Source organism: Carlito syrichta, unplaced genomic scaffold (assembly GCF_000164805.1).
Source record: "Carlito syrichta isolate Samal-C Ts95f unplaced genomic scaffold, Tarsius_syrichta-2.0.1 Scaffold302298, whole genome shotgun sequence".
Classification (NCBI taxonomy): Eukaryota; Metazoa; Chordata; class Mammalia; order Primates; family Tarsiidae; genus Carlito; species Carlito syrichta.
The window spans coordinates 129,347-145,296 of record NW_007246394.1 but is presented as its reverse complement, the minus strand read 5'-3'; the positions used below and the strand labels follow the sequence as shown (position 1 = coordinate 145,296).

The following is a 15,950-nucleotide window of genomic DNA, read 5'->3' as shown; positions in this document are numbered from 1 at the left end:
GACTTAAAACATAAGAACAGGGCTTCTCTTAGGGTTTCCAATTCATTAAAGAGTTTTATGATAACAAAATTCAACTTGTTTTGAGAAAAATGTTCACTAATTGCTACCCAAAATCAAAACCTAACATAGATGCTCCATATAAAATCTAATCTTGCATTTTATATGTGACTTTTCATAGTATGTGATATGCTTAACACTTTTTTGAAGGGGGGCTAGGAATAAAAAACATCTAGTGCTTCAGGTTTTTTTTTTTCCCGTGTGGAGAATATGAATGCTCTTCCATCCAAGACTAGAAAGGATCTATGTTCTCTCTTATGCAGGCAGCAGCCGCGGGGGCTCAGATCCACTTCAGAGGGGAAGCCAGCAGCAGGGGACCACAGTTCCTTTGAAAGATTTAAAAACTCTATGTCTATAGATAAACAGATCATAAATGCAGCTTCAGGGGAAAAAACCTCAAACTCAAAAACTACACTACACTTTAACGGCATACTGTAGATATGCCAAACTGAGGCAAATACAGAATATAATAATAGTATCAGAAAAATAGATTTTTAAGTGGTCAATTTAGGAAGGGTACCACTGTATAAAGGTTGGATAAATTATTTCACAAGTATTTTTAATCAGTGAATTTTGCAAAGTGTGACGTCTAGGAACATTTCAACACAAGGCACATTGGATTCTGAATGACCACAGCATTTAAAACTAGAAAAAGGGGAAAAAATAGGCTTTTAAATGGGAATGCATAAGGTCCTGTGTATGAGCTATTTGCTCTTCTTAGTTTTCATTCCTCCTGCAGTGGTATGCTGCTCTGTGAGATCTATGTCAGAGCCGGTAGGAAAAGCAGCTTCTCTCTTCTGTCACCTCATCCAAAGATCCTTTAAACCCGGTGCTGCCCAGGATAGCAGCCACCAGGCACAGCAGCTAAGGAGGACCTGAAATGCGGCCAGCGTCATGTATTGGAATAGCAACACTTTGGATATACTGGATTAAACAAAATGTGTTATTAAATTTCATTTTACCTGATTTTTTAAACTTTCTATTCACAAGGGGTAGAAAGATGGCTGCTCCGACATGCTCAGAGATGTACAATTTTCTTTGGAGTTTCACACCAAAAGGAAACATTTTCTAAGGATTCAAAAAATGCTAAAAAAAGCAAATTAAATCTAAATTGCAGTTCCCATGTAACCCAATTGTAAATCTGAGTAAAATATTTCCCTGAATACACTTTTTTTAAAAACCAATAAAATTTAGGTTATAAGACAACATATGAATTAAGTCAATTTTACAGTTATAAATATCTCAAATTACAGCGACACACTATAAATTACAGGAAATGAAACTCAAGTAATAGAAAAAGAGGTAAATAAAAAGCTAAGTTGTTAAAGAGGGATATAACAACAAGAACTGCACCATCTGGATAATTTTGTTTGAAAAAAGTTTACTTGATTAACTGAATCACATGTGAATAATTCAAGAGCTAGGAACTCATAAAATAAATAAAGGCAAACAATCCTTTCGTTAGATTCCTGGACGTTTATCTTCTTCTTTGAAAAGCAAGAGGGCTTCTTCCCAGAACGGAGCCCGCAGAAGTTGGCCAGGAGGGCAGGGCAACAGGACTCCTCCAAACGTGGACACAGGAGCTGGCAGTGGTGTTCACATGGCTGACACGCTGACTACTGGCTCCAGGAAACGTCAAGCATGAAGCTATGCGGGTCTTGAGACTCCAAGTTCATTTTAAAGAAAATATCCAATGTCCCAGAGTGGAGCGCAGACTAGAAACAAAGAATGAGCAGCAGAGTTCCTGCTACCTATGTTTATAAGGAAGGGACGGGGGTTAATCCCAAAGGCAATTTAAATAATGGTATTTTATTTTTATATATAAATAAATGTTCTGAGAAATCTCAGACTTTAGTGCATTGTCGTAAAAAATTAGTGCAGTTTTTTCATTAAAGTTTTTAGCGCACAAGGAATAAGATAAATCTATGTTCATAGTCTCTTTCACTGTACATTAAACGTTTATACCGCTATATGTCAAACCGAATGTTCTACTGGTTTTTAAAAATCAAGGTAAATGAATTTCATGTTCTATGACAAAACATGGCAATTATTTTTGGCAAAGAAATTAGAAAAATATGAGATCATAGTTTAGAAATGAAGAGTTTGTTGATTTAAAGCGTCAGCAATACAAGGGAAAGACGTTTTTTAAGGATGTATTTTAACAGAACTTTATCCTTCATGCAAAATGTTTTCTTGGCAGCTAACTTAAAAAAATATTTCAGCTTTATCTGGGGGTGGAGACGGTGACAGGAGTCAGATAGGGGCAAAGGAGAGGCGCTTAGCCAAGCTCACTGTGTCCATCTCTCCCACACCGGATCCGAGTGACAACTGCGGCATCTCTTGCTTGCTCCTCTCTCTTTCCAATGTCTTGGAATCGAGAGGAAAGGGAAATGTAGTTATGACACACTGGCTCACACTTCAGCCCCAAGTTCTAGTACCCCGGTTTCAATTACAGTCACGTATTTATCATCAATCTGGACCAGAAGCACTGCCTTGTCAATGTGGGACCTAGTACCTGGATCTCTGCTGCAAGGCACCCATCGGTGAATCACCTGATGATTCAGAAGAAAACAGGAAGTCAGTGCTGGAGACTTGGGACATACTCTCACACACACACACACACACACACACACACACTCGTATCCCACATTTGGGACGGGAGGTGGCAATTCTGTCTGAGAATTAAGTGTATCAATAAGTTAAGACCATGCATGCATGTGAGTCAGACTCCAAAACATCAGAGCACCAGACAGTGAGCTCTGTACAAGAACTTACGTGGCCTTCCATGCCCTCCTGGGGATTCCAGCCTTCCCAGCTGTTTCTCCCAGCTTTTAACCGAATCCCCTCATTGGGCCACTGTAGCTCTTTCCTTTTTGACACGTTGATTCCTTCCAGAATTTGACTGGGATCCACAATCTACATAGAAAGAAAAGATGAATAATTTTCAATTCATTTTTTTCCTGATGATAAAAATTTATATAATCCCAAACAAAATTTCTTTCACACGACTTGTGTCTCTAGTTTTTAAAAATTCCTGTAATGGAAATTTTAAAAATCTCAAGAGGCACCTCCCAAATCTTCTTTAGCCTACTGGTAGACTTCAGTGCAAAGGCTGTGTGACAACGACTGAGCAGGGAAAGAGTATTCCCAGAACAAAAGCAGCTGCTTTCAGGTTTAAAGTGCACAGAGACTTTTTCTTCAACATTCAGAAGTGTTCTTGTCTTTAGCCTAAGTAGGATAAGGTATTTCCGTAGAGTACTCTGTTCAACAGGTAAGGAATAAGGACACATAAGTCACAGAACGTGCGCAGCGGCCTCGGGCTGGCTCACCTGGACTCTGTAGACTACATCCCCCTTCCTGGCATGGGAGCTGCCAGCAGGACTCAGGGCGCTGCCTGGCTGGGCCTCGGTGGCACTGCTTGGACCGCCCTCCGTCCCAAGGAAGCCCACGAGTGTGTGGTGCTTGCAGGCAGGGAGGCTCTGACTAGAGCTGCTGGAGGTGGGGAGGCCATGCACACCAGTCATGCCACCCGGCCCACAGGGCTCCCCCTGGTTCACCATGGACAGGCGGGACTGGATGGACGACGGCAGGTTGCGGAGTGAGATTTGGCTGGTGGAAGAGCGCCGGCAGGGCACAAAGCCTGCGCTGGACATCCTCAGGGATGAGTGCCGGCTGCTGTAGCAATAGGAGGACTGGCTGGCCACCGAGGCACGGGCGGGTGACTGCCTGGCCAGGCTGGACTGCACTGAGTGTGAGCTGCGGCTCATGCCTGGGGAGAGACAGCAGCACTCAGTACTGGGAACAAGGTACACACAGTGCTGGGCCACTCCCAGACTCTCCTGAAGCACTGGCCTGGGGACCTGACAGCTTAATATTCATACCTAACACTTTTAGAGTTGCCAGAGAGAAAGAAATACCTGAGATCTGTTTTCTTATATAGTTTTTATAGTATAATTTTTAGTTGCTAAAATTTTTAATAATTCAAATCCTGGGACATGCAGAATCCATAATGAACTATTCTATAGCAAGCATCAAGACTTAAAGTTGGGATAAATCCTAAGATATCTTTCACAGAAAGATTTCAGAATAACAAGAACCCTTCCTTGATATCTCAAAAATGAAACATCTCACAGAGATGAGATGGTCAGAAAGATTTACCAAAAAATACTGCATTATTCCACTCAGTGGAATATAAGAAAGTCCAACTCATAGAAGCAGAGAGTGGAATGCGGCTGCCAGGGGCTGGGACAGTGGGAGGAGCGAGAAATGCTGACCAAAGAGGGCAAAGTTCCAGCTGGCCAGGAGAAGTTCTGGAGATGTAGTACACAGTACAGTGACTACAGTTGATGATAATGCATTGTACACTTACAAAGTGCTAAGTGGATCTAAGATGTTCTTACCCAAAAAGTGATAAGTACACAAGGGGATGGACATGTGAGATTCATTTAATCATTTCACAATACATTTATACGTCAAAACATGACATTGTATACTATACACACACACACACAGAGTTTATTAAGGTCTTCCTATGTGCAAGTGCTGTAACTACTGTCCTCAAAGTCTAGTATTACACCCTTCCATCCTGTTACATGAGAGGCTACACTGCCTAAAGACAGTGAATGCCACATTGTAACTCTCACACACACTAAAGGATCTTTACTAAATACAAATTATCAGCGCCCCTGAATAGCAAGTTCTTTTGCATCATTTTACAAGAGGTTTGATAGAATTCTTTAGACTTGCCTTTTTCCTAACTCATAAAAGTAATGTCAAGATTAGAAAATAATCATTAATTATACTGATAGTATAGTTACACGTACTCTTTACCTAAAAATAAAAAGAGCTAATCAATGTAAAGGCAAAATACACATTTAAAGAAGGACATTGAAAGTTTTAGATTTTCACTTGGAAATAAAGAACACTCAAATGTTGATTGCACATCTATTTGAATCTTTCATCCAATCCCACTGGGGTGTTTATTTTTAAATTTAAGTAAATGTCTTTTTTTTTTTTTGAGTTGGAATCTCTCTCTGTCGCCCAGGCTGGAGTGCCATGGCACGCTCACAGCCACCCTAGTGTTGACCTGCTGGGCTCTGGTGATCCTTCCGCCTCAGCCTTTCAAGTAGCTGTTATTACAGGAGTGCGCTACTACGCCCAGCTAATTTTTGATTTATTGTAGAGGTGAGGTCTCACCAAGTTGCCTGGGCTGGTCTCAAACCTATGGGCTAAGGCAATCCACTCACCTCGGCCTCCCAAAGTGCTGGGATAACAGGCTGAGCCACTGAGCCTGGCCCAGGTAAATGTCTTAAACTTCATCTGATCCACATGCAGCAGTTGGGGAGAGGACAGTGTTGAGCCAACTGACCAGCCACAGGGCACATGAGACTGAGTTCTACAGCTCTCATGCCAACAGGGATTAGTGAGAGTACACCTTGAGGGCCTGGGAAGGGAATGTTTTCTTCAATAGCATATGAAAAGTACTGATCATTAAAAAAAAGATTAGTAAACTGCCTCCACTAAAACTAAGAACATTCATGGAAGGAAGGGAGCCACTCTTCACAGGAGAATGAAAAGCCAGAGGGCAGGAAGAGAAAAGGCATCCACAGTAGAGAAAGCTGATAAAGAACTCAAACCCAGAAAGTAAAATACAAATGTATACTAAAAAGGCAACAAATAAAAAAACAGCCAGAGACTTAAACAGGCACTTCAGAAAGAAGAGCAGCTGATGAACATGTTAAACACCCCCTCTCAGGTATCAGAACAATGCCAAATGAATGAAAGAACCAGACCTGTGCCACACCAGCAGCCAGGGGGCAGAGGTGGAGCTGGTGATGGTGACACGATGAGAGCTCCAAATGGCAAAAATCACTTTCTGGAAAGAATTTTGGCATTACATATCAAGAGTCTTATTCTCCTAAGCTTTGGTCTGGTGATTCCATTTTTAAAGTCTCCAGCCTAAGAGAATAGTGATTACAAAGATTTATATAAAAAGATTCTTACAACATTATATCTGAGGAAACCAAGTCACTGTCCAACAGGAGAGAAGTTACATTAATTTTGATAAATATCATTAGCTTTTAAAAATTATTTTTTTAAAGTACCCGCCAGGCATGGTGGCTCAGTCTTGTAATCCCACCACTTTGGGAGGCCGAAGTGAGAGGACTGCCTGAGTCCAGGGGTTTGAGACCAGCCTGAGCAACTTGGTAAGATCTCCTCTCTACAATAAAACACACAAAAACTAGCCAGGCATGGTGGCGTGCATCTGCAGTTCCAGCGACTTAGAAGGCTGAGGTTGAAGGATCACCTAAACCCAGCAGGTTGAGGGTCGAGGCTGCAGTGGCCGTGAACGTGCCACTGCATTCCAGCCTGGGCGACAGAATGAGATTCCAACTCAAAAAAAAAAAAAAAGAACCATTAATATCGCAAATGTTTACTTACATCAACTATCAAGTTAAAAAGTATATATAACACATGTACACACACAAATATATAACATGAGCAATATAAACAAATAGGACAATGCATAACCAGAAATCAAAGAAAAGATTCCACATCTGCATTCCCAAGCAGGTCTTATGAACCCTCTGTACATACTTCCTAATTGGCCCAGGGCCAGGAGATCAGCACGACACTCAAAACTCAGTCTCACATTACCTAGTGTGGGAGGACAGGCTGCAACAGGTGGCTGGAGCCCTGTCCCTGGCCCCTGCCCTGGGTTTCCAGTGCTGCCCTGGGATGCGTGGCTGTGCAGATCACTGGCGGGTGCTGCGCTGTTCCCAGGGCAGGAAGTTCCACCTCTAGTATCAGAATCTTCAATGTTGCCACCGCTGTTACAGCCAGCTCCACAGCCTTTCCTGAGCCTGGGAACAAGGACGGAGGGGAAGCATTATCCCAAGACTACTTCAAAACAGGCACTTCTGCTATTGCTGCTACTAATGTTCACCTTAGAAAGTCTTTATTATGCATCAAGTATCAGGAACAGAACAGTTTATTATGTTTCTTAGGTGTTTTTTTTTTAGTTGGAGTCTCACCCTCTCGCCCAGGCTGGAGTGCAGTGGCACGCTTACAACCACTCCAGCATCGACCTGCTGGGCTCTGGTGATCCTTCTGCCTCAAGTAGCCAGAACTACAGGCGTGTGCTATCACACCTGGCTAATTTTTGATTTATTGTAGAGACGAACCCCATCAAGTTGCCCAGGCTGGCCTCGATCCCCTGGACTCAGGCAATCCTCTCGCCTCGGCCTCCCAAAGTACTGGGATTACAGGCTTGAGCCATCGTGTATGGCCTTTATTATGTTTTCAAAAAATGGCTTAAGAATGACATTCTTCTAGTCACTGTCTCAAATCTTTCCAGTCTGCTTTACTTTTCTTTCCTACATCATAACAAAGAACTATATGTAACACAGCAGCACCATAAGGATCATAGCTGGAGACAGAGCTCCTGCTGGTATCTGTCCGGTGACTTGGCAGCACGCGGACCTGAACACCTTGTTTTTTTCCACAGCTACTGAGCATATTGAAGGCACTGCTGCCATGGTGTTTCACATTTTGTTTTGTTTTTAAATGGAGGGTGACCAAGCCAGCCAGGACAGGTGGGCGTGGGCACCCTATTTCTCTCAAGGAGAAAATAATTTTTTTCTTTAAGCAGGTTCCAGCACTGCAGCTACTTTTCTTTTTTTTTTTGAGTTGGAGTCTCACTCTTGTCACCCAGACTGGAGTGCAGTGGCTACTCCCGGTCACCGCAGCCTCGACTTGCTGGGCTCTGGCAATCCTTCCGCCTCAGCCTTCCAAGTAGCCAGAATTACAGGCATGCGCTACCACACCCGGCTGATTTTTTGATTTATTGTAGAGATGAGGTCTTGCTGCCCAGGTGGGTCTCAAACCTGCGGGCTCAGGCAATTCACTCACCTCAGCCTCCCAAAGGCACGGGATTACAAGCTGAGCCACCAAGCCCGGCCGCAGCTACTTTTTGAAAAGAAAATGTCTTTGAACACTTCCTGGCTTATGTTCCTCCTCCTGTGGGGACAGGGAGCAAGCTGGAGAGTTTCTGTTCTAATTGCCAGAGTCCACATTTCTTGGGCCCTGATAGTTAAGGATCTGAACAGTGACTCTAAGAAACTGAAAACATGTTCTGCAATTTTCTTCCCCATTCACCAAACTATAATGCTCCTATGTCAGCATCATAGTCAACTAATTAAAGAACAAAATCACATGACTATTTGAACACATTGTGGTTCTGAGTTTGGGTAACACCTACATCCCCAGCCAGGAGTTCCCGCACACACAGAGCGCCCCCTAGTGCTGGAACACAATGACCAGAGAGAAGGAAAGAACCAACTTGCAGGTTTCTTATGTTTTTCTCTTTATTTATCCTGTTTTCTGGTTCACACGTTCTAATTGTGGCAATATGCAATAGGAAGTAAAAAAAATTAAACACAGAAAAGGAAGTTATTAAAGATTCTACTACATACTAGGGCAATGGTTCTTTACCTGGGCTGCACGTTACACTTATCTAACAATATTTGAAGATAAAAATGCCCAGTGTCCACTTAGAGTACCCAGATACAGGCTAATGCTGTACACCAGCATCTGCATTCTCCCAAGGGCTTCCTGGTTGCACTGGTATTTGCTGCCTAGACAGAAGGGTTGCACACACTCCCACTGAGAAGTACCACCCCATGACTCACCTGTGCCAGGTAGACACCATGAAGTTTCTGATGTTCCCCAAGCTGATAGGTCCCCCAAGAATATCTTTCAGCTGCTCGTGGCTCTCAGAGTAAGAAGTTGTCAGGGGTGAGACAAAGATTGGGTAGCCGATAGGCTGGTCGCAGGAGGAGTTGATCATGTTCCGCAGGGCCTGCTTTGCATTTTGGATGCTGCCCCTCTCTGGGTTACGGTTACGCAAGAAAACGAGCTCCTGCTGCTGCCCTGCCCAGAGACCCCGGACACATTCCTTATTTACCTGAAAGCCAGAACACACAGGGATCAGGTGAAGGGCCAAGATTAGCATTCACAGATAAGCAAAAGTGGGAAGCATACAAAGACATTAGGATGCCAACTGGGAAAAGCAAGGACCAATATAAACAGGCCACACTTCTAAGAGGGCTTTCCTGCTGCTCTGTCTTTAAAAGTATCAAGTAAAATGGAGTCCACTTAATTTTCCAAATTGGCAAAGCACTGAATTTGATAAGACAATAGATATTTTTTATAGAAATGAGAGGTTATAAATATTTCTAATAAGAAAAATTGAGACATTTGGGATTGAGTAAATGAAGCTGATAAAAAATAAATAACTGCAAATTATCTAAATAAAACTTCAGAGATTAAGCCCCCTAAAGACCTGAGATGTTTTTAAAAAATGATAGAAAAGTTAGAGTGAATCATTTAGCTTCTGACCTCTATTAGTTGCAACCTAGGAATTGTATCACATTAGCAATATGGTATTGACTATTTACAAAAAGAGGCTGCCCAAATTGCATGTGTAACCGATATACAACCTGCCACATAATGGATAAACACCTACAAGTTAATAGGGGATATAGGACATATCCTGAGGTAACCATAACACAAATCTGAATTTTTGAAATAGCATGTTATTAAAGAAATGTAAACTTATATTGGCTGCATCATATTTACAGTTGGGAGGCTGACAAATTTTTGAACCCAGGTGAAATGGCTGATTTGTACTCAAGCCAAGTGTATCAAGCAAATATTTTAAGGTTTTATGGCAAGTGGGAAAATTTCAGAGGATGGAATAAATTACTGAAAAAAGTAAGTCAAATCACATGCTCAGGAACAAGACACTCATGTTGTAAAGCTTTTTTTTTCCCCCTGTGGAAAGAATTTCAGTCACTAGGTCTGGGCCAAGTCATCCAACTTCTGCTTTGTATGCATGTGCCCTCAGGCACTCACCTTAATGACCCGGAAGCTCAGGTGGCGCCTGTTGAGCATAATGATCTTGTACTCATTGGTACCATCGTCCATGACGTGCCGCAGTGCGAGTAGTGAGGGTGAGTTGGCCAGGACGGCACTGCGCCATGCAGGGTCCCCCTCGTGGGCAATCACCAGGTTCTTCTCGTGAGACACAATGGCCTCATAGAGTACAGTGGGGTCATCATATTCATCTGGAGAAGTAAAATGATCCTAGACACAGAAAACAGGTGGGTTTTAGGAAGAGAATGACTTCAAGAATGATGATAACTTCTAGAGTTACTAAGTGAACATTCTGAAAACTGGTTTATTATGATGATTTCATATCAACACATTAATATTATTAGAAATTATGGATTCTCACTTGAAATCAGGTTAGGGATGAGCTCCTTACTGCTATCCTACTTTTGTAAATTCTGTAATCCAACCTTCTCCTCTAAGTTCTAGATGAACAAACATCAATTCCAATATCTATATATTTTCTTTGTGTCTTTCAAGTTGATTTTCACATCTTCATTCATGTATTTTTTTTCTGTTGAAGGTATTTCACTGTTAGTTAAGGATAACTAAAAAGACATTAAAGATCTCTACACTGTGATTCTTTTTAACTAAGCACTTTTCTCATAAAGCCCCATCTCTAGGATGGTTCTAATACACCACTTTATCCTACTTCTGAGTTAAGATATGCTCAAAGCTCTGAGCACAGATTCAGGGTCCTAGTCCTCCAGAAGTTAGAAGAATCTTCCCTGCAAATCCTTATGGTCTTTCATAACCATTCATTTGCCTGATAAGCAGTTATTCAGTATGTACCATGTGCAGGATTCTGTGCCAGGTAGCATGAATGAAATGTGTTTCCTTTTTATAAACCTACAAATTAATAGGGGATACAGGATGTATACTGAAGTAGCCATAACACAAATCTAAATTTTTGAAATAGTGTGTTATTAAGGGAATACAAATATTATGTTGGCTGCCTTCATATTTGTAGTTGGGAGGTTGATACATTTTTGTACCCAGGTGAAGTGCCTAAACTGTACTCACGCCAAGTGTCCAGAGCTTGAGCTACCTGCAGGGAGAAGAGTGAGTACAGAGGCATCACCCAAGGACACAGCCTCCAGTCTACGCTCTGGGAACCATGAGGCACCACTGGGCACATGAATGATGCTTCCCAATGGGAAATGTTCCACAATTCATTATTTCCTCTGATTCCTGTAACAATGTTGTCAAGAAGGTTGAGCAGGTAATACCTGCATTCCTCATGTTTCAAAACTGAAGCTTAGAGGCTTAGCTGCTTCCTAGGTTAAGAAAGTCAGCAAGTGGTAATTGCTGAGACTTGAATACATTTCTTAGAGTGCTTTTTCATTTCACTTAGAAATTAATGTGGCCAGGTGTGATGACTCACACCTGTAATCCCAGCACTTTGGTAGCCCAAGGCAAGGGAACAGCTTGAGCCCAGGAGTTCAAGAACAGCCTGGGCAACATAATGAGACCTCGGCTCCACAATAAATCAAAAAATTAGCTGGGTGTGGTGCACGCCTGTAGTTCCAGTTACTCACAAGGCTGAGGCAGGAGGATCACTTGAACCCAGAAGGTCGAGGCTGTAGTGAACTATGATTGTGCTACTTCACTCCACCCTAGGCGACAGAGTGAAACACTGACTCAAAAAAACCAGACCTAACAAAAATGATGTGATTATACAAGTTCACTGAAAAAGTTCCCAAGTGCAGGTGGCAATGACAATATAATGACTAATAAGAAATTATTCCTGTCCTCAAGAACATCACAGACTAAAATTTTTCAGAAAATAGCATCTGTAAACCCATCTGGACTTTTGATTGGTTTGTTTTAGTTCTAACAAACATGTAATCCTCAAAAAGACTAATAGGAAAGGAAAACAAATAAAGAGGAGATGTTTTATAAAACACAGAGGACAATAAAGGGAAAACACATGAAAAAGGCAATTTGCTTAATCTGAGTTTTGGTTAATCTTCAGCTACAAAACTGGGATTAAAGTTACTTTATGGGCTTTGGTGCTATAACATACACAAAGTCCTGGGTACACCGTAAGGCACTATGCAATTGTAAATATCACACAGATCACAACAGTTTTAATTTCCAGAGAATAAGGACATATAATACTTTAGATTGGAGGGGAAATCCAAAGAATTGCAAAGGAAAAAAAGAACCGTAAAGGAAAAAAACTTGAAATACCTCTGAAGTGCTAAAAACACATCACCAAAGACTGTGTCTAACAGAAAAGGTTAACAGAAATTTCATATTTTTAGTTCTCTGGGAACAGCTTCTTTAAAGTCAGGTTTGAGATATAATTTACATACAACAAAATACACCCACTCTAAGTGTACAGTTAGATGTGTCCTGACAGATGCACACATCCTGTAGCCAAGGTTGCAATCTAGACTCGAAGACTTCCATCACCCCTAAAAGCTCCTCCTTCCTTCTGGCATTTACTTTCTACATTCCAACACCACTGATCTGCTGTCACTATAGATTAGTTTATAAAATCACATAGTACATATTAATTTTATATTTGGCTTCTCTTGCTCTGCAAAATGTATGAAATGCATTCACGTGGCGGTGTATAATCACACTTAATTTTTTTAGTGCTGAGAAATATTCTTTATTTTTACTTTGATAGGTGCATTCTACCATAACTGGCTAGTTTTTTGTTACTGTTCTTTTTATTTTTTGTAGAGACAGGGTCCTGCTATGTTGCCCAGGATGGCTTCAAGCAATTCTCCCGTCTCAGCTCTCAAAGTGCTAGGATTATGGGTGTTAATCACTGCACCCCACCAATTGCAGAGTAATATTCTATAGTGTGAATATGCCATAATTTGTATGCCCATCTACTGATGGACATTTGGGTAGTTTCCAGTTTGAGGCTATTATGTCTAAGTCTTTATGTGGACATAAAGAGTTGGCAGGGTTTAGGAGCACGGATCCCTCATGCACTTGAAATCCATCTATATGTCCACTTTTGACTCCCTAAAACGTAACTACTAATAGCCTACTGTTGACCAGAAGCTTTACTAATAGGATAAACACTTGATTAACGCATACTTTGTATGCTATATGTATTATACACTAAAAGTAAGCTAGAGAAAAAAATGTTATTACAAAACCATAAAGAAGAGAAAATATATTAACTGTTCATTGAGTGGAAGTGGATCATCCTGAAGGTCTTCATCCTCCTCATCTTCACAGAGAGTAGGCTAGAAGGAGGAGGAAGAAGAGGAGAGGTTGGTCTTGCTGTCTCAGTGGTGGCAGAGGAAGAAGAGGTGAAGGGAGGAAGGAGGGGCAGGCACTCAATGTCACTTTATGGAAATACATTGTAATTCCTGTCTGACATTTTTGTTTCTCTACAGATGTTTGTATATAACGCTGCTTCTTCCACTGTTTACTTTAGCTTCAGTGCTCCAATCATAGAAAAATCCACGTGGTAAAAAACGTCAAAAGCATTCTTGAATAATCAGGACCCTTCTGCCAGAATGCCTAATGTCCATTTATTTTCTGGCCCTGCCTCTTCTATGTCTTCTTCCTCACTGTCTGGCACTGGTTGGAAGCACTCATCTCCTTTAAGTCATCTTTTCTTAATTCCTCTCTGGTATGCTGCCTATTACCTCTTGAATTTCTCCAAGATCCGTATCTTCAAACCCTTCACCACCCCACCTTTTCTCCCATAGCTACCATTCTCTTTCATGATTTGATTGGCCATGTCATAAATCCTGTGAAGTCATGCACATCTGGACACGGTCTTGTCCAGCAGGAATTTGTTCCAGGCTTGATGGCTTTTGCACATTTTTCTATAATAATGATAGCATCTTCAATGGTAGTATCCCCCTGGACAATCAGAATGTTTTCTTTGTTGGAGTTCTCTTCCATAGCATTGATAATCCTTTCCATAAAGCACTGTGTGTAATGAGCCATAAGGTCCTTATGACCTCCTGATCTAGGGGATGATTCAGAGACAATGTGTTGGGGGCAAGTAGACCACTTTAATGCCTTCATTGTTGCACTGTCCAGTAACAAAATACCTTTAAAAGGCCGCTTTCTTACAAAGCATGGATGGTCCCACCCAGAAAATGGATTCTCGTTGTCCAGGCCTTCTTGTACAGCCAGTCAAAAGACTGGCAGCTGGCATTGATCTATTCATCTGGCTGGAGGTTAGCAACTGTATAGACAAGGACAGTCCTGATCGTAAATCCAGCTGCATTTGCACAAAACAGTAGAGTTAATCTATTCCTCCCTGCCTTAAATTCTAGTGCTTGCTTCTCTTCTTTACTAATAAACATTCTTTCTGGCCCTTTATTCTGAAATAGGGCATCTTCATCAGCATCAAAAACCTGTTCAGGCAGATATCCTTTCTCCTCAATGATTTTCTTAATGATGTCTAGGAACATGGTTGGCAGAGGCTGCTTCTCCTATAATCTTGGCTTTTTTTTTGAAGGCAAACCTCTGTAAAATTATCAAACCATCCTTTGCTAGTATTAAGACCTCCAGCTTTAGGTCCTTCACCTCCCTTTTGCTTTAAGTTGTCATATAATGACTTCACTCTTTATCATATTAGAGTCTATAGGTATGTCTTTCTTGTAGCAATACTGCACCGACATAAAAGCTGCATTTTCAATACAAGATACAAATGTTATTTTTCAAGAAGCACAAGATTTTCACACCTGCTGGTGTGGCTGCAGTGATGGCTTCATGACTTTCCTTTTATTTATTTATCTTGGTCCTTACGCTGGATTCATTTATCTTGAAATGGTGGCATCTGCAGCTGTAGACCTCAATCTACATACATATAAAGCAATTCAGCTTTTCCTTGTAATGTCACAACTTTTCTCTGCTTCTTGGGAGAATGTCAGCAACACTCGTGGCACTTTGTGGCATCCCATAGTGTTATTCAGGGTTTAGTACAGCACTCAACATGATGAGAAATACACGAGCCTATAAGAGATCATTTTTTTTACTGCAAAGTGCACTTTACTGGGAGGATGAGATGCTCACGCAAAGATGAGGAGCACCATGTGGTGTTTTAGGCTGTACTTACAACCACAACAGGAGATGGCTATGAAATCATCATGGTAGTACAGCAGCTATGACAGTTTTATGCACTTATGATTTAATACTGTGTCTTTATACTTGTTCATATTTTTACATGAATGGAGCCATGTATGGTCTGTTTATGTATGCTTTGATAAATTTTAACTTTTTATAGATTTGTATATACTTTATGGTAGTAAATGATAAAGCACTATCTACATATATTTTATACATTCATGACACATCTAACTTTGTCTTAATTTTTAAAAATATTTCTAGGCCTCGTAGTTCATCTGTGAGTTTTTTCAAATTGTTGCAAATCTCCAAAATATTTTTCCAATGTATTTATTGAAAAAAAGAACCTGTGTGAAACCATGCAGTTCAAATTCATGTTGTTCAAGAATCAACTGTCCTTTCATCGTCTAGAAGTGGAACTGCAGGGTTGTGCGGCAGGTGTAGACACATCCTTTCTTTCAGTATTTAAACCTGTTTGTTGTCCACTGTAATGGATTTTTCTGTGTATGTGATAGATGAACTTCAGCAAGGACCAGTGTTGACATGCATACCTATTTCTCCCAGGCCTGAGAGCGCCTCACAGGCAATCCAACATCATGTTCAAAATGATAATCAAAACATGACCTTTACAGGTTAATCTCTTCCCTCCCAGGTGTATCATATCAAGGAACTTCTCCAGGTCACATTTACACTTTCCACCTCCCCTCAGCCCTTCACGGCTTCTGCATTCCTATTTCACACATCCTCACCCTCCCTGTATAACCGAGGTTGGCAGTCGTGGCTCATGACAGGAATGTGCTGTGTCCAAGTATGTTGGGCCAGAATGTGAAGTGGAGAACCACTGACGCAGGCAATAATACCACAGCCAGAAGAACACATAAGGAAAC

General features: G+C 41.3%; 1 protein-coding gene across 1 annotated transcript in view; it reads right to left on the bottom strand.

The window, feature by feature from the left end:
* Nucleotides 1-1,418: 1,418 nt before the first annotated feature.
* Nucleotides 1,419-15,950, bottom strand: part of PCNX1 (pecanex homolog 1) — a 141,743-nt gene continuing 127,211 nt past the window's right edge. Inside the window, exons 30-35 of the mRNA XM_021711439.1 lie at nt 9,973-10,203; nt 8,748-9,022; nt 6,715-6,920; nt 3,387-3,826; nt 2,833-2,973; nt 1,419-2,609 (exon numbers count right to left, since the gene is read on the bottom strand). Coding sequence (XP_021567114.1) covers nt 2,469-2,609; nt 2,833-2,973; nt 3,387-3,826; nt 6,715-6,920; nt 8,748-9,022; nt 9,973-10,203 — 1,434 coding nt within the window. The 3' untranslated portion in view covers nt 1,419-2,468. The remainder of the gene's footprint in view (nt 2,610-2,832; nt 2,974-3,386; nt 3,827-6,714; nt 6,921-8,747; nt 9,023-9,972; nt 10,204-15,950) is intronic.